Source organism: Eschrichtius robustus, chromosome 8 (assembly GCF_028021215.1).
Source record: "Eschrichtius robustus isolate mEscRob2 chromosome 8, mEscRob2.pri, whole genome shotgun sequence".
NCBI classification, from domain to species: domain Eukaryota; kingdom Metazoa; phylum Chordata; class Mammalia; order Artiodactyla; family Eschrichtiidae; genus Eschrichtius; species Eschrichtius robustus.
This window is the reverse complement of record NC_090831.1, coordinates 67773228-67798807: the sequence shown is the minus strand read 5'-3', so window position 1 is coordinate 67798807 and position 25580 is coordinate 67773228. Positions and strand designations below refer to the sequence as shown.

Below are 25580 nucleotides of genomic sequence, written 5' to 3'. Positions count from 1 at the left end.
TTCAATTTATGGCTGTTGGCATGCAAAGGAAACAGGATAACTCAGAGGTTACAAAATAACTCCTCTAACATTGATCTTGATAGAACCCCAGCAGAGGAAAGGAAACTTTTAGCAGCCAGAATGGTCCCTTTATGGTAAATCAGATCATGTCCATCCTTGGTCCAAGATGCTGTGATGGTTCCGAGTTCTTCCAAAGGCTATGAGGCCCTATGTGGCCCTACCTGTCTCCTCTCCAAGTGCCTCTCTCTCTCACTCCAACCCCAGTGCTCCTCCTGCAGACCCTCGACCATACCTGATCTACCCCGTCATTCCCCCAACACTACCTCTGGCTCTACTTTTTCCTTTTCTCCATATCGTTAGTCACTTTCTAAGCTACAATGTAATTTTATTATGTTTACTGTTCATTATCTCCTCTCCATTAGAATGTGAGTTCCAGGAAGGCAGAAGCCTTCTCTGTTTTGTTCTCAGGTGAATCACCAGTGCCTGGCACCCAGAGGACTCGATAAATATTTGTTGGACAAATGAGAAACTTGCTAAAGTGCTACTGGGGCGGTAACCTCCACTGAGACTCTGTGTGCCTGAGAAATAAATGGCCTCCCTTTGAAGTACCTCTTTCTCTTTCCATAGTGCGAGCTTGCATCTCTCTTGCCGTCAGATCACCTCCCTCCTTAGACCCAAGTGTGGTCGTGTGCATTTCTCCTGGACATGGGGCAAGGCTGAAGTGCAAAGCCCACAGCCACCACACTTGTCCTAGCTCTCAGGCGGAGTTCTGGGGACAGCGCCCTGGGCCTGAGCTGAGATATTCTTGCTCCACCTGCTCAGGAAGAGGGCGTGTGGCTCTGACTTCTCAGTGTCAGCCTGGGGCGCTCACAATAGAGTGACACTTGGCCACACCAGCGAGGGAGGAGCACTGCCACCACTGCTCCTGGGCAGCAGCAGGGGCCCTGGTGTCTCCAAAGCCGGGGGCCCCAGGGGGATTCATCCTCCAGCACAGCTGGAGAGTCTCCAGCAGCCCCCAGCTCTGAGCTGTGGATCCCGCTCCGGCCCCTGCCTCTCCCGACTCTCCCACGCCTTGTTAGTGCCTCTGCCACAGGTGGGTGGTGGTGAAAGCCAGTCTTTGTCAGCCTTGCTCGTCTGAGGTCCCAGCAAAAGAGGTGGTGAAACCCAGGGGTGAAACTCGGGGCAGAGACGTAGTTTTGGATTGCAGTTATCCCTCCTATCTCTAACTCCATTACTGAGAATAAATGAGATGGCTACAAAATAGGACTCAAAAAGGAAGGTGAAAGGAATCATGTATTTCATAAAAAAAGAGCGAAGACTTTTCTTTTGGTCTTGCCTACCAACCCTTGCCATGTCCATGATCTCATCTCCAAAGACCTGAGGTTTTTTTTTTTTAATTTAATAGCCCATAATTACTTAATCATTCCAGCTCTGCCACTTGTTCTCAGCTTTAAGTGCCAGATAAACACGCTGTTTATTAAGGAGATAGCCTAAATTCATGGAAAAACCAAAACAATTTGAGAATCTCTTAACAGTGATTCCTGTCTTACAATTAAAGCATGAAAGGAGGAAAAACAGTGTTGAAATACTAAAATGGTTTCCTTCTCAAGGTTTGTGTGCTTAGAAACTCAAACTTAAAAATTTAAATTTCAACCTGAGTGTTAGTTTTTGCACTCGAAATCAATGTGCTCTCCACATCAGCAATTCTTAACCAGCACGTGGGCTGCTGGTGAGCCTCGGAGTACCTTAAACCCTTACCAATGCTGCCGACCGCTTTTGATCACTGTGAAAACTCTACTTCTGCTGCGGTCGGGCTTCGGGGACTGTTGGGCCATGTGTTTCAGGCAGAACAGGAACAGCTGAGCTGAGGGCATACTCAGGGTACTGGTGAGGCCGGATGGAGAGGTAAAAAGCACCCAGAAAGCTCCATGTCTATGGGAACGTGGAGAATGTTGCCTCATGAGTATGTGGGAGAACTTAGCTAGGGTGATGGCCAGGAAGAGATGGCGAAGTCAACAAGCCACAACCGTGAAGGCAATCTGATCCCTCAAGTGTGCCATGAAAAAGTCTAAAATCAAAGTAAGACAGTAAGACTGAGAACCACCCCTCTAGCCTTTGATTAATAGGAAATGTGAACAGGAGGAGAAAATCATGAGAAGAAATAGATTTTAAACCCTAATACATATCTTAAAGCTGGAACGTGATTCTGAAATTTGAGCTAAAGAGTCACTGACTGTAAAAGGAAAATTTAAAAACCAAAAAAAAAAAAAAAGGACACCGGCTATAAGATAAAACCCAGAAAACATTTAAAAAAGATAAGGAAAAATCGGCCATTGGGTTTCAAAAAACAAAAAACAAAAAATGAACCAACAAAAAACCCCATTTCAATCCCTGTGGTACATACCTTCCAGTGAGGCCTGTAAGTCTTTCATATTTTGATCTAGAAGCTGTGAAGGAAGGAATCCTGAGCCTGTCTGGGGCTTGGGGTCTGGCTCTCCTGGGGCCGCAGTGGGTGCTGGCTCCTTCAGCTGACCGTCTCCAAACACAGCAGCCCACTCTTTGCTGAACTCGCCCTCTTCCAGGGAGGAAGCATTGAAGATTTCACTCAACAGCAGCAGGTCATCTTTGTCAGCACCTTCAGGTTCCGGGGTCCCTGCCATTGGGCCCAGGCAAGCTGATCAAAGCAACAGAACACGAAACATATCACCACCAAGGGCCCAGGCCCTAGGGAATACATGTAGTGGGGGCTGGGATGGGACAGACCAGGTGATGGCTAGATTTTTTAAAAAGTTCATCAAAATATAAATTAATCCCCTTATAGCCTCTCAAGAAATTTTGGAATTAAATTTCTAGTCCCATTGAAACCAAGCAATACCCTGTGAGGACTTCCTGGGGACAGCCCCACCCCCCATGTCCCCTGCCTCTTGCTCGTATAAAAGCTTTAGTCTCCTAGGCCTTCCTAGAGTTCGAGAGCAAATTTAATCAGAGAAGTAAAACAAAAACAAAGGAACACAGTCAAACAAGACAAAAGAATAATAGCTGAGCCATAAAACAAAGTCAAAGACCTTTAGTTTCTCCTCAAGGGTTATAGATAATATCCTGAGCCATATCCTTGAGTTGTTTTACAGATACTAAAACCCCCACCCAGTGGAGGAAGTTAACTACATGCTGACCACCAGCATGTAGACGGGTTGGAACCAGAAGGTTGATGACTGAGATTCCTGTAACATCACCTTGTTACCTTACCATCAACCAGTCAGAGAACTGTGTATGAGTTGATCAGACACCCTGCAAGCCACACCCCTAAGCTTGCCTTTAAAACCCTTTCACTAAAAGCCATCGTGGAGTTCTGGTCTTTTGAGCATGAGCTGCCCGTCCTCCTTCCTTGGCTCTACAATAAATGCTGTACTCTCCTTCACTGCAACCTGGTGTCAATAAATTGGCTTTGCTGCTAGTTGGGCAAGTGGACCCTTGTTTAGTTCTCACTCATTCTCTTTCCTTCAAAGCAAGTCCAGTTTCTGAGCATCATTAGAATTGCATTGAAATAGTTTCCACAAAATTCTAGAGTGTTGGTTTCTCCTTAATATAAAAGCACATTTACCACCAATACATTTCTCAGACATGAAACAAAGCCAGGATTGAAGGCATATTGGAGATCTTAGTTCCTTGTCTGTATAGCTTCCCAAACCTTCCCAAACAAGCCCTAAATTCACAACCAATGCACCGTGTGGCAGCCTGCCCTGCCATCCAGGATGAGAAGGGGAGCCTCACCATGCCCAGACTGACCCAGGGAGATGGGAGCAGAGGTATCAGGAATTCTAACAATGACCAAGAAAGACATCCTTGCTTCCTGTCTCATTTGCAGCACCCCAACTGCATAAAGCAAAGGAAAAGTGGGTCTGGTTTGCCTGAGGGCAGTGGTGAAAGAATGACAGGAAAACAGGGCAAATCACACACGGAACCACTAGAGGATGAGCTTCACAGACTAAAGACACAGCCCTGGAGGGTTAGAGTGAGCACTGGACCAAAGGAGGAGCCCCTGGGTCATCCTTCACTTGCTGTGTGACTTTGGCAAGACCCTTAACCCCTCTGGGCCTCTGTTTTTTCATCTATAAAATTTTATTAATAATGCCCACTTTAATATCATCAGGAAGATCAAAAGAAATACAACTGAAACCTCATTGCCGGTCCAGAAGAAAGACTTTAGAGATTCATTCTTACAATATGAACACTGACAAACTACTAAATAGTGAGTACAAGTAGAATGGGGGCATTACTATCACAAATCCTATAACCTTTCATTGCGTTTTCCACATATTTTGAAAACCAAGAATTGATGATTTTTTTTAACTCTGGTTTTGTTATGGTGTCTAATTGCCACTTGGAAACTACAAACATTTTTGTTAAGTCATGAAGAGAGGGAACAATCATGATTTATATTTTCTCTGAGCTAGATGGTAATGCTAACACTGTCATATTAAGTGAGATGAACAGGTTTCCCTCAAATATATGAGATAATTTTTAAAAAGCCTTCACATGAATTAGATAAAGCTCTTATATCTCTGTCAGCTTTACTGGATCTATTTTCAACAACACTTTATAGAAAGATCTATGATAGAGGGGATTTTGGATGTGCTGTTCAGACTGGCTATCCATCAGGGAGGGGAGGGGTCCAGGCATGCTCATATCACTGTGGTTTAAAAATAGTGGCGAAATACCACCTTAATTGGACAGCTGTCTAAGTTAAGCATTCTTCTTGTTTGTGTTATCGCAGAGGTTTGCACTAAGATATAGCCTGTAGGTGTGGTGGTGAGAAGATTGGGAAAATGGCATTTTACTAAACAGGCTTCCGAGACAGTTCTGTAGTGACACAGTAGTGCAAGAACCACTTAGGCCTGTGCGTGGTAGGGAAGGCAGGGCAGGAGAGGTGACGCAGCTCACCGCTGTGAACAAAGGAAGGAACCTCGGCTGTGACAGGGTGTGTCCATCAACATGCATTTGGGTGTCCTTCCTCCCTCTCCCTCAGTCTCTCTCAGCATCACCCTTTTTACATCTATTTACATCTATTAACTTCACAAATCTCTGTACTTCCTACTTTCAGTTGGGACCTGAGTGCCCAAATCTTTTCTCATGGTTTACTTTCTAGCCTGACTGAAACCAGAGGATTGCTGAACCAAACTCCTTTTATTGGAACCAATTCAAGTCGATGTACAGACCCTAGAGAAACAGATGACTTTAAACGAACACTGAAAATTATGTGCATTCCTCCCAAAGTCACTTTACAGCTCTCCACTGAGTCAAACCCTGGGGGAGCCTTCGTTGCTTTCATCTAGATGTCAGTACAGGGAAAATCACAACCAACATTAGCAACTACAGATAATAAACCTTGAGAGCCTTTCAGAAATAACCACAGACTGGAAGAGCTCTTTGCGTTTACTGTTTCGGTTTTGTGCAATGGCATTTAGAGTAGACCTCTTTGGGTTTTGTTAACTTAGCATCCCTTTCCTCCTCCTCTTTAGTTTCCCTTCGGGGAGACACCTTCTCCTCTGATCCTGGTGAGATACCACTTAAGATGCCTCACCACCTCATCCCAGGTGGATGTGTGACCTAGGCTGGCCAGAGTCTTTCATTTCTCAGGGCATGGTGACTGGCTCAGGGATGGGCATATGCCAGAGGCTTCCCTGAGTTTGGAATATGGAAGCTGGAAGGAAGAAGGGCTCTCTTCTTTGGGATTCTAAGTTCTAAAGATGCAGAGTTGAGGCTCCCAGTGATGACAGAGCCAACCAGGGAGGGAAGAGTTAGAAACAGAATCCTGACAACCCTGTTTAAGCCCCTGGATACAGCCTTGCTTAAAGTCAATCCACCTAAGTTACATGGACCAATAGCCATACATTCTTTTATTTTCTTTTAATTTTAAAGCTAAACTATTTAGAGAAGGATTTCTATTACTTCCAACCGAACGATTCCCAACTAATAATCTATCCTATCCAACTCAAATTTAGTGACTGAAATAAGAAAAGGACCCACGGGGAGGATGATACTGTCCAGAGCTAGTTCTGAATTGAGATTTAGTCTAAGGTCTACCATTGAATGTGGCCTATTACTTAGTGTCCTGGTTATTTAACAGTTAAAGCAGGCTGCACTGTGGATATTTTCTCTTTTAAGAAAACTTGTTAGCTGAAAGCAATGAAACTGACAATGACTTGAACCTGAAAACAGGGAAACCTCCTAATTATTGCCCGGATAATTAAGATGCTTGAAATTACTGTACATAACTTGTAAGAAAATTACAAGTAGAAAAGGACAGGTTTAGGTCTATAACCAGACAAGTCAAGACTTGAAAAATAACACTAGTCAGTTGGCTCTTAAGAATCATGCTATCATTTTCTTTGGAAATAATTCAACTCAACTGTGAGAAAATGAGGACACACAGAGATACGATAAGCTCTTTGAGAGAAGCCTGGTGAGAGTTACAACCGGAGTCACAGCCTCCACCATGTAGATGAGCAAGCGTTGCTCCTGGGTTACGGAGCCCCACCCTGCCTTTGTCTTAAAGAATGAACAAAGAGATTGCAGGGGCCAAATCCACAGATACTCCTCCCAGCCCCCTTCATGCCCTTGCTGGCTCTCAAGTCTCCATGTTTACTTTCCTATCAGTAACCCAACCGCAGATATTACTACAAAAAAAAAAAAAAAGAGCAACACACGTGACATACTCAAATTCTCACTGCTTGGCCTCCAGCTCTACGACCCTTCATGCACTCCCTCATCCTTTGCAAGATTAGCCCTCCCTATGCTCTCCCCATGCTTGTGGGAGCCTGCTCTGCTCCTAGTATTATTCCAACATCAGCATCTGTAATCGTTCATTCTCCAAGGCTTCCTCTCTCTGACCTCAGGTGTGTGCACAGCCAACAATGTCAATCTTCACTTGATATTGCTGTCTCTCCCCACACACCCCCTGTCAACTTACTGTCCTAGTTTCTTCTTTCTTCTACAGCCACACACTCTACTTTGTCACCACTCTTTTTGGGGCTGTCTGTAATCAAGTTCCTGCCCCCACCTACACTGAAGTGGCCCTCTTGAAGGTTAACAGAGAGATCCTCATGGCAGATTCCAAGCCCCTTTGCTCAGGCTTTGACCTCTGTAGCACTTTGCACTAATGCCCACTCTGGAAATGCTGTCATCTCCTGTGAGTCCCCATCAAGTGGCTCTCTTGGATGTCCTCCTATCTCCTTGACAATACTTTCCCTGCTGCCTCTTCCTATTCTGGTTGCCCTTAAGGTTTCCTCCTAAGCCATCATCTCTCTCTTCCCTACATTCTCTACATAGAAGATCTCATTTGTTCTCATGGTTCCAGTGTTGCTTGGGAACGTCCTCAAATCTCCATCTCCAACTCCAACTTCTTTCTTGAACCTGGATGACAAATTCCTACCTGGGGGCCCTTAGGGGTTTGCCCATTGGCGAGCCTGCTGGAGCTCCATAAAAGGCACCCTCCTGCTGTATACCTTTGCTTAATTCAGCTGTGAGGTTATTACTCCCTTCCTCAAAAACCTTCAGTGGCCCCCTCTGACTCCTGAGTGAAGTAACACTCCTTATGGTGGGTTCAGGCCCACTACAGTCAAGCTTTAAGGCAGCCCTTTCAGCAGCTCGCCAACACTGCCTTCAGGGAAGCCTACGATTCAGCAAAACTCCTCTGCCTGCCATTCCTCAAACATGCTTTCCTGCCTTCCTGTCTGGCAACCTGCTGTTTTCTACCAATGAGATGCCCAAAGAGAAGAGTCATACTCAACTGAAAGAGATTGTATAAATCATCTCCTCTAACTCATTTTACAGATGAGGAAAAATACACCCAGGCTAGATGACCTCAAGGTCATATAATTTATTAGTTATAAATTATCTGGCTAGAGACCCCTGGCTCACAGGTCAAGTTGTTTTTTCAGTGCACCACACTGCTTTCGCTTCAGAGCCTATTAAGGGTCTCATATATAAACAAATATTTAAGTTTTGTAAAGTTTGTAGGGTTTCTAAGGTCATATGGCTCCACTGGTAGCTAGGCAAAGCTCACAGCTGCAGGCACCATGGCAGAATGGTCGAGATGAGAGCCCCACTCAGCACGTTTACCCTGCCCTGCCCTGCCCAAGGATTCAAAAATAAAAACCCTATGCCTCTGGGAAAACATTCCCTAGGAACAGTGATTCTGACCCAGTGAGTTTTCAATGAGTGAAAACTGACCTTCAGAGGAAGCTCTCAAGTTCAGACTGAGTGTGGGTGACAGAAAGCTAAGGTAGGGACCAGGTGACAGCCCACTCGGGTGATATTTTTGAAATCATACAGAGTTTCATGACCTCAGCAGAAATTAGGAACACAGAAGATGGAAACATAACTACACAGACCCAAAATGAGAACACAGGAAAACAAGTAGATAAATGTCACAGAAGTTCCCTTCATCTGTGTGTGAAACAGGAAGACACTCTGGTTTGCTCCCTGGTCCCCACTCTCAACATTATGACTAATTGTAAAGGCCACACGCTTGAAACACACATGAAAAACCCCAAACACCAACACTATCCTCACACTTGGGTAGGAAACCACCCTACGAAGCTGTCTAACAAGAAAAATAGTCTTCATTATAAAAGGCTCTGGTAACAAATTGTACTTGTTTGGAATTGAAGAATACTGCTTCTAAAAACTCCCTTCTGGTGAAAAAAGACATGGATAGTAATAGCAGATGGAGGAAAACCCACCCCGCCCACTCTCTGGGACACACACACACACAGACACACACACACCCCAAACAAAAAACAAAACAAAAAACCCCTCCCCCATCAGAGAAAAAAACCCCAACAATGCTAGACCCTGAGTAGGCACTCAAAAAAAACTTTTTGATGAGCTCGCACCTCCATTGTAGCATTAGAGCTTAACACGCAAGCAATGTTACTGGAAAACTTGATACCTGGAGCAGGGGTAAAGCTACATAGAACACTACAGACGATAAGGTGATCAAATAAGAACAGTATTTGGTTTTAAAGTACACCATTATCTCATGAAAGGAACCAAGCCAGCAGTTTTCTCCCTAGGAGACTGAGGGAGACAGGGATAAGGGAAAGTTTATGAGAAAAGATAACGAGCTCAGTGTTTGACACATGGCTGTGAGGAAGCAGTGGGATCCCTAGTTAGCTATATATATATATATATATATATAGTTAAGTACAGGAGACAGTTCTGAATGACTGGGCAGGACCTGGGTGCAGGGACAGAAATGCATATTACTGCTACAGGTTAAAGTTTCTCACCCAGACATATGGGAGCTAGTGAGTGAGTGTCTCAGTCATTTGCTAATTGGCCAGAATTTAGAATTGCAAGTCTGGAGATAGAAACCAAGGAAGCAGCCAAAGACAAACATTTTCATTGTAATAAGAACAATTAAACCATTTTTAAATTGGTCCAGTTAGTCCTGTCCTAGAGAGGGATATTTTGGATAAGGCCGAGTTAGGAGATTTAGGTGAGCTGAATTCATGGAACTCTCTTCTGCTTTATCCCACCACTTTCTGTTCAGTTATCTGAGAGTTATTTCTCTTGGCCCAACTTTGAGGAACACAAGACTTTACGTGTTATAACTCGTGAACTGAGACTAAGGGCTGTCACATGTGGTCACAAGGTGATTTCAGAGCCACTTTCAAGTATCTCAAAATGTCACTCAGTTTCTTTTTCATTTAAAATGTTTGTATAAACTGGCTAAATATTGGTTTTCCATTACATTATCTATTTAGTAGGAGAAAACACATTTCATTATGACACTGAGTCGGAGTGATTTTTCTGGGCCACGGCTCCTGGAGAATTGTGTCCTTGCTGTAGACAGAAGCGGCCTGCTCTCTGATAACACTGTATCAGGGCTTAGCCATGACTTGTCCAACAGAATCACCGCTGGGAGTGAACCAGCCTCCAAGCAGCAGGGTGCTAGAGCTTACAGCTCCCCGAGTCCTATAAAGTCAGCCATCCCTGGATTAAGCTCCTTTTATTGCATGATTGTTTAATGTCTTACATATTATAATCAGTATTTTAATTCAGGAGTTGGGCCTTCTGGCAGTTTTCCGAAGGGCACACATTTGGAAGTCAACTAATTAAGAGTATTCTTTTCTTCCATCACCGCGAGTTCTCTGTACACTGAGAGAATATTTTCATACTCGTGGCCATGTTAATTTTTAAGCTGATGCTACGCCTGGGGCTGCGGACGCAGAAGAGGCAGATAGAGGGAAAGCACGCCTGGTGACTCAAGGGGGACTTTGTGGGTTGGCAGAGATAAAGGGAAAGGAGAAATTATGTGACACTGCATTTAACCAAGCAAATTTGTAAATCAATTTTTCTGCCTGAGAACGAGTACACATTTTGAGGAAGAGCACATTCATCTCTTTATCTTCAAAATTAAATTGAGTGCTCAAAAAAAAAAAAAAAGGTATATGAGCCACAATTCTACGAAACAAAGATTGTAACTATAAACCAATGAGGTGTGGAAGTTGTTTTAAATAAGTAGAAAGATATCAATCTTATTCCAACATATCTTGGCATATGCGTTAGAAGAAGCTCATGAAAGTAAGCCTGTATCTTGGGCAGTTAGCATTTCTGACTTAATTCTGTGAAGAAAGGCGTGGCTACTGGGTTAGTGTTGTACCACTATGACCAAGTTTAAAAAGTCAAAATCCAAAACCAAGAAACTTTTTTTGGAAGAAGCAGGGAAACACGAGACTATAGACTCAAATGTGCTTGTGTCTGTGTAAAGAAACACTGGAGGATGCACTAGGGGATGGGAGTGTTGGAATAGAGAGGAGAGTGGGCAGCAGCAATGGGAGTGAGAGGTTTGCTTTTGTTTTTTTTACTGTATACATTTTTATCATTTTGATTTTTGCACCAATGTGAATATACCACCTACTCAAAAATTATGTTTATTAAAATAATGAAATTAAATAGGAGATAATAAAAGCAAAGAGCAAACTATATAAACAAGAGGTTGGGAATAGGATAAATCATATTCCTATCAAAATAAATTGAAGCTTATGTATAATTATAAATAATTTGTTAAATGTTAAGACTTGCTAAAACTAGGTGGTGGGTACCTATTACTTGTTATATTATTATCCTTATCTCACCTTTGTAAGACTGAAATATTTTCCCCTCCAAAAAATAATTTGTTTAAAAGCACTATTATTTCATCAAAATATTCTATCCTTAAGCCAAGGGAGAAACATTTTTATGAAAATATAGGCCATGTAATGGCAATCTGCATTAATTATTTGCTTTTTTACTTTCATAACCTGGTGTGATTTCAGTATTTACAAATACGTAGACATTCTGATAAATACGCGTGGACATTCATGAAATACTGCACAGTGTGTTGCCTGGAATGAAAAATTAATAAGGAAAGTGGGTTTCTGCCCTCAAGTTTATATGCCTTAGCCTTGGAAACTTTTTTAAAGCCTTGGAAACTTAGTGCTAGAGTTGTGATGCCTTTCCAATTTTGAAAAAACTTTAACCAATGTCCTCTGTTTTCCAGACTTTCTCCTCTCACACTCTGGGAATTAAATCCAAATCAAGCAAAGACTGAGTAGAGAAAATCATCACCCCTAGGTAACTGGGGCCGGCAGGATGATCTTGGCCCACTTCTAGTCCTGTAAGAAACCTGTAAGACCAGGGCAGACGGTATGCCAGCCGCCCAGGGCAAGGGATGCTCTAGAATTTGGCTGAGAATCTCAGGGGTAGGATGGAAAGCAAAGGCTATGACCAAGCTGAACACACTCAATTTCTTGGGATCGCTTAAGACTAGGCATGTCTCATCCAAATCCATAGTTCTGGAATCTCTTGTTGGGGGCTATTTAGTAAATGATTTTAGGTCTGGTGAACTTGGGTGTGGGGCCTGGCCAGGCAAGCTTTCCCTGTGCATTTAACTAAGGTTCAATGAAGATAAGCACAGTACATCAGCAGGGCAACATTTCTTTCTTCCTTTTTTTTTTTAATTAGATTTTTCTTTTTTTGAAAATTGCCTAAATTCATAATTTATAATCTATTTATTTATTTTAAAAAATTTATCTATTTTTGGCCACACTATGCACAGCACGTGGGATCTTAGTTCCCCAACCAGGGATCAAACCCGCGACCCCTGTAGTGGAAGCGCAGAGTCTTAACCACTGGACTGCCAGGGAAGTCCCAGCAGGGCAACATTTCTAGTCCTACCATCTCTGCTTACCGTTTGGAGAGTGTCCCTGTGTCAGAGACAATGAAAGACCCTTTGCATACTTGATCTCCAATCCTGGCAATAACCCAGCAAGACTGTTGCTACTGGCTCCAATTTACAAATGAGAACAACTGAGGCTAAAAGAGTTTAAGTATGAAGCAAGTTACTTAAGGCCACAGAGATCATTTATAGGAGAACCATATTTAAATTCAGGTCTGTCTGATTCTGAAAGCCATGGTTTTTTTCTACTCCAGCGTTCAACCTCTGACATAATAGCTTTTAGCTTTAGTAGTTTGAACATTATGTAATTACACTAAAGATGACAGATCTACACATACTATTTGTGCGTGAGCATATTTGAAGTCACTTATAAAGACAAATGACAGTCACCTAAAAACAATTGCTTGGGAATGCAAAGCTATTCAAAAGATAAAAATTACATTTTCCTGCATGTAACAACAGTATTTAAAATATTAAACAAATTATAACCCCAAAGAAATGCATAAATCTTACCACCTTCCTCGAGTTTCATGTCTAATAGTTCATCTATAGGTTCATTAGAGGAGAAGAAAAGAAAATTGAGTCATTTTCATTTTGTAAGGAGTTTGAGTCAAATTACTAAAATTGAGTTGTTTTTCTTAATCTAGATTACCTGAGCATGCATTACGTATAGAGCTTTTGTCTAAGGCAGATAAAACACTTTTTCCATCTTCAGCTGTAAATATAACACATGCATTTGGTTATCACCAATTCAGAAAGGTGTGTGTGTTCATATACTAACGCTAAGGTAAATACATGGCTTCAGGAAGAAATGGTATCCACAAACTCACTCACGCAGAAGCAGGGGTCCTCAGATGGTATTTTACTCAAGCTGCTGCTCTCAATGAATGCTGAGTTAACAGCCCTGAATCCTTATTTTGTTTGGTAAAAAACTATATGACACTGATCAACAATTCTCCTTCTACGGACAAATGTGTGACTTAAGTACTGGAAGATCGACTGACGGTGCGCTAAGGAACCTCAGCCACGTGGGCCTGGCTAAAATAAAAGGGCAGATTACGGGTGAAAGAAGCCAACCTGTAAAGGCTACATTCAGCGTGATTCCAACTATATGACATTCTGGAAAAAGCAAAACTATGGAGACAATAAAAAGATCAGTGGTTGCTAGGAGTTTGGGGGAGGGAAAGGTGAATAGGTGAAGCAACGGGGGATTTTTAGGACAGTGAAACTACTCTGCATGTGGTAGATACATGGCATTAAACATTTGTGAAAACCTACAGACTGTACAACATCTAATGGAAACTATGGAATTTGAGTGATAATGATATGTCAGTGTTGGTTCATTGATTGTTTACCCTGGTGGGGGATGTTGCTAGTGGGGGTGGCTATGCATGTGTGGGGGCAGGGCATATAATGGGAACTCTTTGTACCTTCTGCCTGATAAAGTGTGTGTGTGTGTGTGTGTGTGTGTGCGCATGTGCGTGTGTGTGTGTACGCACAATATAACAGCCTTAAAACTCAGCTCATATGTACATTAGACTTTCTACAGGTCCCAGAATAAAAGACAGATGGCACTTCATTATAATGGATTCCACTCTGTGTATATATAAAATAAGGAAATCAACACTTACGATCTCAAAATATTATGCAGCTACCACAAGCAAGTGAACATACGGCACAAAGAGAAAATTTGATCCCCCTGTATTGTCGCATGTTGTATAAATATATGATTTATATTGATAATTTGAACAGAATCAACTGGAGTTTACATTTTTCCCACAAAACTAAAATTTTTCTATTCAATTACTTCGATTCCCACAGGATTCGTGCTGTCGGCCCTGCATGATCCTGAGGCTGGAGGGTGTGGATCAATACAGTCAGAGACTCTTACATGGCCAGCCTGCCTCTCTGGCTTCTTCTACCACTTACTCCCTCCGTCAACCTCTCGGACATTGTTCCTCTGACCTTCTCCTGGTCCTCCCTGGCTCATAGTCTTTGCCCAGGATGTTTCTTTTGCTTTGATAGGTCTTGCAGTAGCCTTGACTTAGCCAGTTCCCCAATGCCCTCAGACAGGTGAAGTCACCCTAACACACAGGCCCATCACCCTTGCAGCCCTCAGCCAAGGTGGAGTTGCCCAGTTACTTGTGTAATTGTTAGGTTACCACCTGCTTCCCCTTTTGACTGTAAGCCCCATCTTGGAAGGGTCTACCACCATGGGTCCAGAGCCCTGTGCTGTGCCCGCCACAGAGGTGGCTCTCAATTAACATCCGCTGAACAAATGAACAAGAATGAGCAAGTACATGAGTAAGTGAAGGCATACAAGCATGAAGGGATGACAGGAAGCCAAGCTGTAGAGGCAAAAAGGTGACAGTTTTTTTCTTTTTCCCTGTTGAAAGACAGATGGGGGAAAAGCAAAGGAAGCAGTAAATGGGAGAAGAATAAAGTAGGTGATGTGGTTGGAAAAGTAGGAAGGAAGATGGAAGGAAGACAGAGTGTGAAGGGAAAAGATGGAAGAGAGGGAGAGTTCCAGGGTGTAATCTGCCAACTCCTGTCTCCTGGAAAGGCTGCCCCAGCAAAGGGCAGAGGCAGATACGTTCCGAGAGGGCCAGGCTGAACAGGCGGTTGGGGTTATTTTAGTTCTCTTCCTATCACCTATAAAACTTTCCCCTGCATCTCCAAGAATTTGAGTCCCAATGAAAGGCTCAGCTTTCCACCCTCAGTTCTGTCACACTTTACCCTACCCCGTGCTCCTCATGCGAGAACCACCAGTGAACGAATGGGCTGTAATAGCAGAAGGCGGGAATAGCTGACAAGCCCTTCACAGCACACTGTCTGATCCCCCAGTGCTCTGATCCCTCTTCCGACCACACGAGGGTCAGTACGCCAGAGGGATCTGGTGTCACTCAGTACTGAGCAGGCCCAGGAACCACCTGGAAGAGCAGTGTCTGAGCTCTCCCATCTGTTCCCAACCATGACCAATACACACCCCATGACACAGCCAAAATCGAACTCCCCTGATGTCATCATGTAATCTCTTTACAACCATCTCTACAGCCCAAATGGCAGTTACAACTCGTAATGGTAACAGCAGAAATGTTATCACCTGTTGTAAAAGAAATAGTCTCAATTGTGACGCTGCCCTGACAGGCTGCTGCTGAAATGACTAATGATGCTGTTTTCTAGTTCAAAATATACAGCCTCTCTCAATAACGCTATAGGGTCAACAGCACTGATATTTGAAAATTTAAAACTTAAATGATAGGAAGCAAATTAATATAGAATTTTCTCAATTGGAAAAAAAGGTCTAGAAGAAGTTTACCAAAAAAGAAAATGAGCTGGCTGTTGTGCAGCAGTATTTCAGAAGCAGTTCTCAATAAAAATCGGAACTTACTCTTAAAACTAGAGGATTCCTTGTGCTGGTTTTCATCCTCTAATGAAATTAACCTTAAAATTAAAAAACAAAGTTTAGTAATGTTGTTCTGAAAATGTTATACTTATGATAGAGCCAGATTTTCTGTACAATATTACTGTACATACACACACAATATGAACATACAGTCATTTACATGCTATACATTTTTGGAAGAAGAAATAAATGTGCTGGTTTTCGTCTGTCCCTGTACTAAAACTGGTTAGTAGTATCTTAACATCTGAATTTAGTTTCATGCCAAGGCACATATTCTGTAAATATCTAGGTGGGCAGTTATGTATAACAAAGATAGATACTTACAGTTATCACTTTAAAAACATAGTTAACAAACTGATGGATAAGCAGGTGTTTATTCTGATTCCTGGTGTTACAGGAGAGGATACCTCAGGAGGTTAGCTAAATTATATAAGGCTGAAAGCAGGATCATTCTCAAATCCACAAGACTGTCGCCTACTGAACTCTCATTATTCATGGGTAAGATCATGGCGCAGATACATCACCACCCTGAGATTCAGCTGGTGCCTCTGAATCCCCCTCCTAGCAAAGTGGTTCACCTTACCTGCCATTTCTGAACAAAATTCTTATTAAATTTCATTGTCATTTAAACTCATTACTAGGTTATACTTTTTGAGCTTTAAAAAAGGAAGTACTAAAAATAATGAAGAAATATGAAATTAATTAAAACTAACCACCCACAACTAATCTTCGGTGGTTCCTCTCTAAGTAAAAGTTAATGCTTTATTTTGATTGCAGTAACATATATGGCGAAAAGAAGGCACCAGAACTCACTCCAGGCTCTGCCTCTTACTATACTAGGGGCCACGGGCAGTCCCTTAACCTCTCTGAGCCCCACTTCCATCATTAACACAACAGGGAAATGCCTACATTAATTACATGGAGGGTCATCATGAGAATGAGTTGAGACAACATGATAAAGCACCTGGCATTGTGTTTCATACACAGTAGGTGCTCATTAAATGGTAGCTAGCATCACCATTACTACCAGGAACAGGTTAAATTGCTTCCCCCTAAAATAGTCAATTGTACTAGATTCAGAGCACGTTCTATAGCTGTTCCTACAGTGAAAAACTGTCTTTGTTCTGCACTAAAGAAATTTTCTAGTATTTGCTTTAAAATTAAACAAGGCTACTCTTGGTGGTAAATACTTCCGTCAGACAAAAAAGATATACTTAAAACCTGATTTAGAAACACAGTAAAAATGTAAACCTGTTTTAGCACAAGATTGTCATCTAAACTTTTTTGTGTGGAAAAGGAAGAGCAAATGGAGGTAAGGTAATCTACTTTGCTTTCCTAGGTTAGCCAGCTCGAGATTAACCCCATTCCCACGGGCTATGACATCTCAACAGAAAAAGACATAGGTTCACATGTAAACCTCCTCCTTGCTGTATGAGATGAGGAATCATGAAGCATATACGTTGAAAAGTTCATCTCAGTGTTTAAAAATGACTGGAGGAGCCTTCTCTGTAAAGAGGCAAGAAATGACGATGGAGAGTCACTTCCTGCGCTCAAAGCTGCTCTCCGCTTCACAGAGGAGAAAACAGAAAGTCTGCGTGTAGAAACAAAATGTCAAGACCCAACACTTGTGTATCATGACACCTGAGTACTACATGTGTTGTGAGGTAAGCTAATAAGTTATTTCCTTCTATGAGAGTAAAGCCGGGGACTTCCTATCTAGGACAGGATCTTGTAACTGATGGTGACAAAAGGAATAGATGGGGTGCAGAAATCCCAGAGAGCAGGAAGCTGGGGCTGAGGCCAGGGAGCACTGGGGACCTTTGCCCTCTCTTGCCCCAGTCAACTCCTCGCAAGTTGCCCTTCCTAAGACCCCAGAAAGGGGTCTCTTCTTGGGATAAGTGAGTCCCGGCCTAGCAGGAATATGTGAGGGGAGGAGTTTGGCCTCAATTTTAGTACATCTACTCAGAGAAGTGAGGAAGTAAAGCAATCACCCTGTGTCAGAAACCCCAGCAGACTCGGTCAGCGAGGATGGCGGTGGCCTTACCTGTGGGAGGAAAGGTTTGCCAAGAGAAGGAGCCGTGACTTACTGACTTGGCTCCTCCACTGAGGCCTCTGCACTTTCCTGCTGGGCGATCCTCTTCCTTTCTTCTTTCTCAACCAGCTTTTTCATAGGGTCTTGTAAGCTCTTGATCAGGATAATAGGAAAGAAAACAAAAGAAAATGAAAGATCAATTAAAAACTCAACTGCCACTGGTCCCAGTAATCAAACCCTGAATTAGAGGTTTGGGGAGGTAACCTTGAACCAAACAAGTTGACAGAAATGAAATTTTGGATGTTCTCAGACCTATCCAAGAAATACTAGCTTATAGAGGAGAGTTGTTTTGCCACTAGATTTATGTTTTCCCTTTTGTGATAAGTTATTCAAAAGAAGGCCTTTTGGCTATTGCTAACTTTATGTTCCATCTTTAACATGCAGCTAAGATAAACATTCTGTTCTGCTTGCAGCCCACACAACACACTGACAGAGTAGAAGCTTTCTCTCCCCCAAAGATGAGACAATTTTATTTTTAATTTTGTTTGCTATTTTGCAATCTAAAACAGCTTATTTTTAAAAAACAAGAGGAAACAAACCCTTTTTTTTTCAAACCCAAAATAGTGGCTTAACATATTCTGACAAGTTAACTCCCACGAGTGGACAGAACAGGTGCATCCAAATCTTTGTAGGTTAAAAACGGGTGAGAGTCTTTTTTTGGCACATAATTTCTTTGAGTGACTGTTCTTAAAGTTTATTAAATATTTAAGGAAAGGTTTTTGTTTTTGTTTTTTAAAAAGCAAGTGCCAAGGGACTGTACACCAGTGACAAAGCCTGAAAAAGCAAAACATTCTTGTAACAACTGAATAATGAGTTATACAAAAAGATCTCTATTTCTGGCCTAATTATAATACAAACAAAAAAGAAATATCTCAAGATACTTATCCTGCTTATATTCTCAGAACTATTAAAATCCAAGTCCTCATCCTTTGGGTCTTCACCTCTCTGTTCCCGTCTCCCTCCTTCCCATCCTTCACTTTTCTAGTATGACACACACACAGAGGAGGCAATAACGTTTCATATGCCAACTCGGACTGATTATTGATGGCTGACCGGAGGGCTGGGTGAAGATGGTCTGAAGGCTGAGTCTTGGCGGAGTGGAGCTGTGATTGGTTTTGGTGTCTGCCATGGACACCAGATGGACACTGGTGTCACTCCTCCTGCTAGAATAATTTTCCTATAACACCTAGGACATCACGTTACCCTTTTCCTCAAGAACCCACTGTAGTTTCTTATTTCCTTCCATTTCTAGTCTAAACTTCTCTGACCAATTTAAAAGATCTTCTAAAATGTGACCCTATCCTACTCTTCCAGGTGCTTTCCCACTAACCTCACATGTCCTTCCGTTCAATTAGGCTTCTCTCCTCATGGTCTCCTGTGTGCTAGTTGCTCGCTTCCTATCTTTGCTCATTCTGCTGCTTTAACCTAAAAAGCTCTCTCTACTTATCTGTCTAGCCTCAAAGTCCTATCAGTCTCTGCAAAGTCCAGACCAGTTACTACCATTTTCCATAAAGCGTCATTCACTGAGCATGCCAAATTAAGAACGTCCTTCCATCTCCAAACTGCACTTACAGTTCTATTAGTATTTCATTATACATATCCTGTATTATGTTTTGCCTCTTAAAAATATTTTTTAAATTAGAAAAGTAATAAAACCACATGTTGAATGTTTGGGAAGTAAAAAAGGAAAAATTACTCATAATTCCATTTCCATAGTTATTATTTTTATAATATTTCCTTTCTGTTTTTTTTCATACTCATACGACTTATACAATTGGAATCCTTGTTTGTATAGTAGATATTTTTATAGAGCATAGATGCCCTCTTAACCAATTTAATTTATGTAGATATTTCATAATCAAAACAATTTGAGTGCAGAATATAAAAAAGATTTGATATATCTTAAACATTTAATATTGAATTAAAAAATATAAATGTGTACTCATTTGCCAATATTCTAAGGTAGGGCTAAATGTTCTCTTTGAATATATGTCCTCTGATTAGGATTCTGAAGCATTTTCTTGCTTAAACCACATCCATAAGGTATTGCCATCGTTTTTAATGATTCCTTATTTCTGGACATTTAGATTAGTACACTCAGTCAGCGAATAGTGTTTGAGCACATACCAAGGCCAGGGGCTGTTTTGGGTGCTGGGGATACATGGTGCACAAGACAGACAAAATTATCAGCTAGTGATGGATCCAGGCAGAGAACTGATATAGGGGGATAGAAAGTGACTGGGTCATAGGTAGCAGGTAGCAGGAATGTCCTCTCTTAGAGGTGATATTTCAACTAAGAGCTAAATGGCAGGAAGGAGCCATCCACATGCAGCTCAGGAGAAACACGGGCCCCAGGTTCAAAGGCCTAGCGGTGGGAACAGCTTGGCTTGTTTCGGCTGTAGCGTAGTGGGTAACAGGACAAGTCTCATGAGACTGGGATAAAGAGGTCAACAGGGGTCACACAGGGAGAATGTTCCTTTACCCACATTCCTCAATATTTAACATTTTGCCCCCATTAGTTTCCTTATACTCTTTTGCTCTTTCTGTCTCTCTACTGCATGACAACTAAACGGACTCTGTGATCCTTGGCTGGAGGGGGAAATGCTATGAAGGACAGCATTGGAACAAATGAAGCAATTGGAATATGGACCATAGTCTTGGTGTTCTTTATATATATATATATAAGTGTGTGTGTGTGTGTGTGTGTGTGTGTGCGCGCGCATTTTGGAAACGTGCAACCACAAGGAGGAGTTCAACAGATGTCAAGGACTTACTCTTTTCAATTGAGCTGCCAATCACGGCACTGTATTCACCCACACACACATGCGCGCACGCACACACGCACGCACACACACACACACACACACCCCACTTCCAGCAGTTTTATTCTCTAAAGAGTGGTCCAACCCTGGTCAAAGTGAAGCCAGGAGAATTGCCAGAAAAGGCTCCGATGGCTTCAAGTCTTGCTTTTAGATTCTGTGACGCTTTGCTCAGGCCTCCTGGTTTGCTCAGTTATCTTCTCTCTGCTTTTCCTTTGTATCAATCAGCACTGGCAGGGCCAGGACAGCTGCTCTCAGCCAGGCATGTCTAGCTGCCACAGCACTCGCCTAAGCCCCTGAGATGCCCTTGACAGCTCCATGGTTCTCATCCCTTCTGTCTCTAGCCTGACCTCCCCTCAGAACCACACTCCAGCAGCTCTCAGACAACCCCTTTGTAATGTAAACCACTCATTCCTTCTTTTCAACCCCTGCCCCTGTTGGGCCATTAGCAGGCACTCAATTGTTGGCCCCCTGTCACCACCATCACAGTTAAGTCACTATTGTGCTTCACCAACAGAATGGCTGCAGTTCCAATTGCTACTTTATTATTAATAATTTCTGTGACAATCACTCCTTCCTTCCTACTATTACCATTGTCCTTAAAACAATTTTGTTGTTGCCACTCAAGAGAGGTGCTGTGTATGCACCTGTTGGTTGATAAATTAGTGTACATAAGGTTAAACTCCAAAAATTAGAGCTCTTTAGCTAGGAAATTCAAAGGCTAGGGGAATAATATGAAAAGGCTTATAAAATCATAAGCAAAATTAATACTGAGCACAGTATGGGCTTATTTATTAAATATTAGAATTTTGAACTAAGGGGACTCGTGTGTGTGTGTGGGTGTGTGGGTGTGTGTGTATCTTTACTGAGATATAATTCATATACCACAGAATTCACTCATTTAAAGTGTACAGTTCAATGGTTTTCAATATAGTCATAGTTGTGTGATCATTACCACAATCAATTTTAGAACATTTTCAGAAGGCGTCTGTTGAAGCAAGAGAGAGTTTTAGATCAAACTAAGCTATATGTTCCTCTACAGAGCAAGGGAAAAAAACCTGCAACACCACATATGGAACTTGTTTCTTACAAAAGATGGTACACATTGAAGATATAAAGAGGCTTAGAGGAACTCTGAAACATTATGGAGGACAAATCATGTCTGCTTTCCTCCTTCAAAATTAGTTCCTGGGTGTGACTGTCAGATACAGGATATTCTACATGGTGAATCACGATGTTTTCCAAGGTTTGATTATAAAGGCCCAACTGGGGGCAGGGGGGCGGAGGTGAATTCTTCAGATTAAAGTCCAAAACTCAGCTGAAAACGCTTAACCCTGTAGCATCCTTAAAAGTCAGAGGTGACAGCATCTTCTGTGTGACGTGAACATCTGCTCAGGCAAAATGAATCTAAGAGGCCTGGCTGACTGTGCAGACAAGGCAGCCGTCAGATGGAAGTAGTTTGAATCACTGGCTGATGGAAGCCATGTTCAAATCCATGTCCAGAAATAAAACGTCAAAGCATTCTGTTTCTAAACCCCAAACCCTCTAGGTCCTTCGTTAAAATTGCTTGTGAAAATCACTATGAATTAGAAGCAATACAACATCATATAAGACTGAAAGGTTCTCTGTGAAGGAGGGAATGTTTTTAGACCAAGTAACCTTTCTCTGTTAAGGCTGCACTGACATGCTAATAGTTTCCATCAATGCTTAAATGGTTTCAGGAAGCACACACACAATATGTAAGATCAGTGTGGCAGAGGAAACTTACAGACCGAGCTTGCAAAAGTGTCTTAGAAAGGAAACAGCTTAATATAATAAAGGGAGTTACTACTTCCTGTATTAGGAAAATAAAAGCAACAGCAACATTCATCTGAATGAAAGCAAAACTACTCAGCAAAACAAATTTCACAGGCAAAAGGACAGCAATCAGCCCTCATCTAACGACCTAAATTTAATGTTTAACTTTGACAACTGGGTAACATTTCCTCTAATCTTTATTACTTTTAATTTTCTTAGGCTACTTCCCATTAATTACACGATATGTATATAAAGGTGCCAAATAATTGTTTATAAAAGGAAATAAAAGTGCTCAAAATAGCACGGCATGGTTAAAAGATGCTGAACTCAGTTGGGTTTGTGTACATTTGTGATTGTATAATTAGTAGCACGTGAGGAATAAAAAGCAGAGGCCATGATGATGTGTATGAGCCACATAATTTATGGACATTTAGCTCACATGTCCTCCCCACCCATGCAGCTATAAATTTATAAAGGCACTGTACAAGGAACACAAATTAATCTAGGACCAGAAGGTACTCTTGAATTCTACTGTAGAACAAAAAAGTTAAACAGTAAAACTAGAGAAAAATAAACACAATCTATTCTTTAAAATAAGATGGGGACTTCCCTGGTGGCACAGTGGTTAAGAATTCGACTCCCAATGCAGGGGATGCGGCTTCGATCCCTGGTCAGGGAACTAGATCCTACATGCATGCCGCAACCAAGAATTCGCATGCCACAACTAAGACCCGGCACAACCAAAAAAAAAAAAAAAAAAAAGATGGAAAATTAGTACTGGGAAGGCATCATAGTGTACTAGAAAGAGATGGACTTCGGAAATAGTTCACGTAGTGTTGTGCCATGGAAAAGGGTCTTCACCCCTGGGGAGCCTCTGTTTACCCATCAGAACAAAGGAGACAAGTAAACCATTCTTGGGACATTGTGAGGATTAACTGAGATAATGCCTTTGCAGAGTACCAAGCTCATAGTAAGCACTCAAAACGTGCTTTCTTATCAACTACTTTTAAAGATCTAAAAGGAATTAGATGTCTTAAAGGCTCATTTTGTGTTAGGTACCGCATTCCATGTTTCATACATCTCTCAAAACCCAGATAAACGCTGTCTTTCTGATTTCCTGACATGGACATGGAGATCAGGGGAGGTGAAGTAATTTGCTTAAGGCCATTCAACCATTAACAAGTAGAAGCAATATTTAAATCCAGGCCTTTACAATTCTACAACTAGTTAACAAACTGTATTGAATAGCCAGGCCAAGAATATTTACTGAATTCCCCTTTCATATGAAGTGCCAAGGAGATGGAGAGGACTTCATTTCAAATTCTAAAGGAAGGGTCATGGTATCCGAGGATTGACATATAAAAGATGCTTTTCGCCTTCAAGCAAATACTTTAAAGTGCTATTTTTAATTGAAAATTTATAGCTTTACTTTTTAAAGGTGGCGATTCTGCTTTCTCTACCCTCCTGCCTCACGGCCAGAACACCACCTGAAAGAAGTGCCACAAGGCAGAGTGAAAGAAGCATAAGCATCCCTGTTTCCAGATCTACCATGTACTGGGCATGTGGCCTTGGGCAAATTACTAGACCTTTCTGAGCTTCAGTTTCCTCATTTGAAACATGGAAACAAGAACAAGTATGCCCACTTCCCCAAGGCTATTTTGAGGATTAACTAAAATATATACACTTTCTATACGTCAATGCTGAACCTGACGTATTATTCATTATAAGACCCAACCTTGGTACATTAGAGTTACATGTACCATGACAAATTCTTCTAGACATTATTGCACTTCACCCTTAGCAGAGCGCCTGTCATAAAGTAACTACACATACAATGATAATATTTTTTCCTTTTCCCTCAAGGAAGAGGTAGAAAATAAGAAGAGGTGGTGAGGGGAGAAGCATCTTAACTGTTGTGAACAGGGCCTGGGCTACCAGCTGCCCTGAAGAACCAATGTCAGTCATCAAGGATGAATGGATGACCAGCCATGCTTGGGTTTGTCCCCATCCAACCTGAAATACCTCAGATTTCAGTGGTAGCCATGGTCAGTCTCTCTACCCCTCCTCTCCCAGTGACCTGGATGCATCCCAATTTGCTGTTGGCAATGATCTGGCCTGGAGCAGCTTGGGGAAAAACATCATTCTGCTAAATGCTGTGTAAAGTAAAGACACTGAGAAAAAAACTTGAAAGTCTAAAAGGATATTCTGGATGTTCACCATGAGTAATTGCCATGTTGGGACTGGCAACTAAAACTGCATTGCAGGGATATTTACCCAATTTTCATAAAAACTATTATGGCTTTATTTTCAAAGCAAGTAACTACAGAGCCATGTGGCTTGTTGGTAAATGTTCAAGTGATTAACTGAGAAATGGGGTGGGTGGAAGAAGGCTGTGAGGCATACGAATTTGAGAAAAACAAAATTTAGAAAAAGATGTTTTTTGAACTGTGAGAGCTAAAAGCATTTGAGTCTGTAGAATGATGTTCCATATAACAGTGCTAAGTCCTAGACCCCAGGAGAGAGAGGAGGGAACATTGGCATATCCATTTCAATGGTTATTTTTGAACATGCCCAGTTAGGTTTTCAAATTCAGGTTTCCTTAGAGTTAAAATCTTGGCACAGACCAAGAGCCAGTTGCAAAGCCAAAGCGCAGTTTTTAGAATTAGCCCTGTTACAGGGGTGGGACACCCTCCTGCTTTTCTGGGGTGCAGGCCGGCCCTGCCCTTTCCTATCCCTGGTGGGAATGACCTGAGCCCAGACCAGGGTCTGCAGGGCAGAAGGGCTGCCAGAGCGTCTGGGGGAGTAGGGAGGGAGGAGGTTGGGTTTCCCCGGGCAAGGTTAGTGAGACCTCCTATTCCACTGCCATACAGCCTTGTCTGTGCAAAACTAATAACCTAGGGTGCAAATGGTGCATAAGAAAGTAACTGAAGCTGGGCTCCGGAACCTGACAACCGCAACAAACCCTTCTGTATCGATACTGCCAATGGCTGTCTTCTGGACCCACTACGGAATGTTTAATAAGTCCATCCCTACCACCCCACCGTGGAGCTCCTGGTGCCACCACCAAGGCTGCCACCCTCACAACCACCACCACCACACGGCTGGGCAGTGACAGAGCTAGACTTAGAGCCAGATCTGGCTGGCTCCAGGGCTTGTGCTCCCACATGCTTTGCTTTATCCCATAACCAGAGTCAAAAACCGGCTTTCCTCCCCAAAACACTGCAGTGGGGCACATCACAG

At 42.2% G+C, this 25580-nt stretch overlaps 1 protein-coding gene across 12 annotated transcripts in view; it reads right to left on the bottom strand.

The window, feature by feature from the left end:
- The window catches only part of ICA1 (islet cell autoantigen 1), a 141481-nt gene that overhangs the window by 10179 nt on the left and 105722 nt on the right, over positions 1 to 25580 (bottom strand). For 10 of the 12 annotated variants that reach the window (XM_068550595.1, XM_068550598.1, XM_068550594.1 and 7 more), the window contains 5 exons: positions 17720 to 17817; positions 15618 to 15670; positions 12879 to 12941; positions 12740 to 12772; positions 2405 to 2674 (listed from right to left, as the gene is read on the bottom strand). In XM_068550595.1, the coding sequence (XP_068406696.1) occupies positions 2405 to 2674; positions 12740 to 12772; positions 12879 to 12941; positions 15618 to 15670; positions 17720 to 17817 (517 nt within the window). The remainder of the gene's footprint in view (positions 1 to 2404; positions 2675 to 12739; positions 12773 to 12878; positions 12942 to 15617; positions 15671 to 17719; positions 17818 to 25580) is intronic. The other 2 variants (XM_068550600.1, XM_068550602.1) reach the window with 2 other exon arrangements.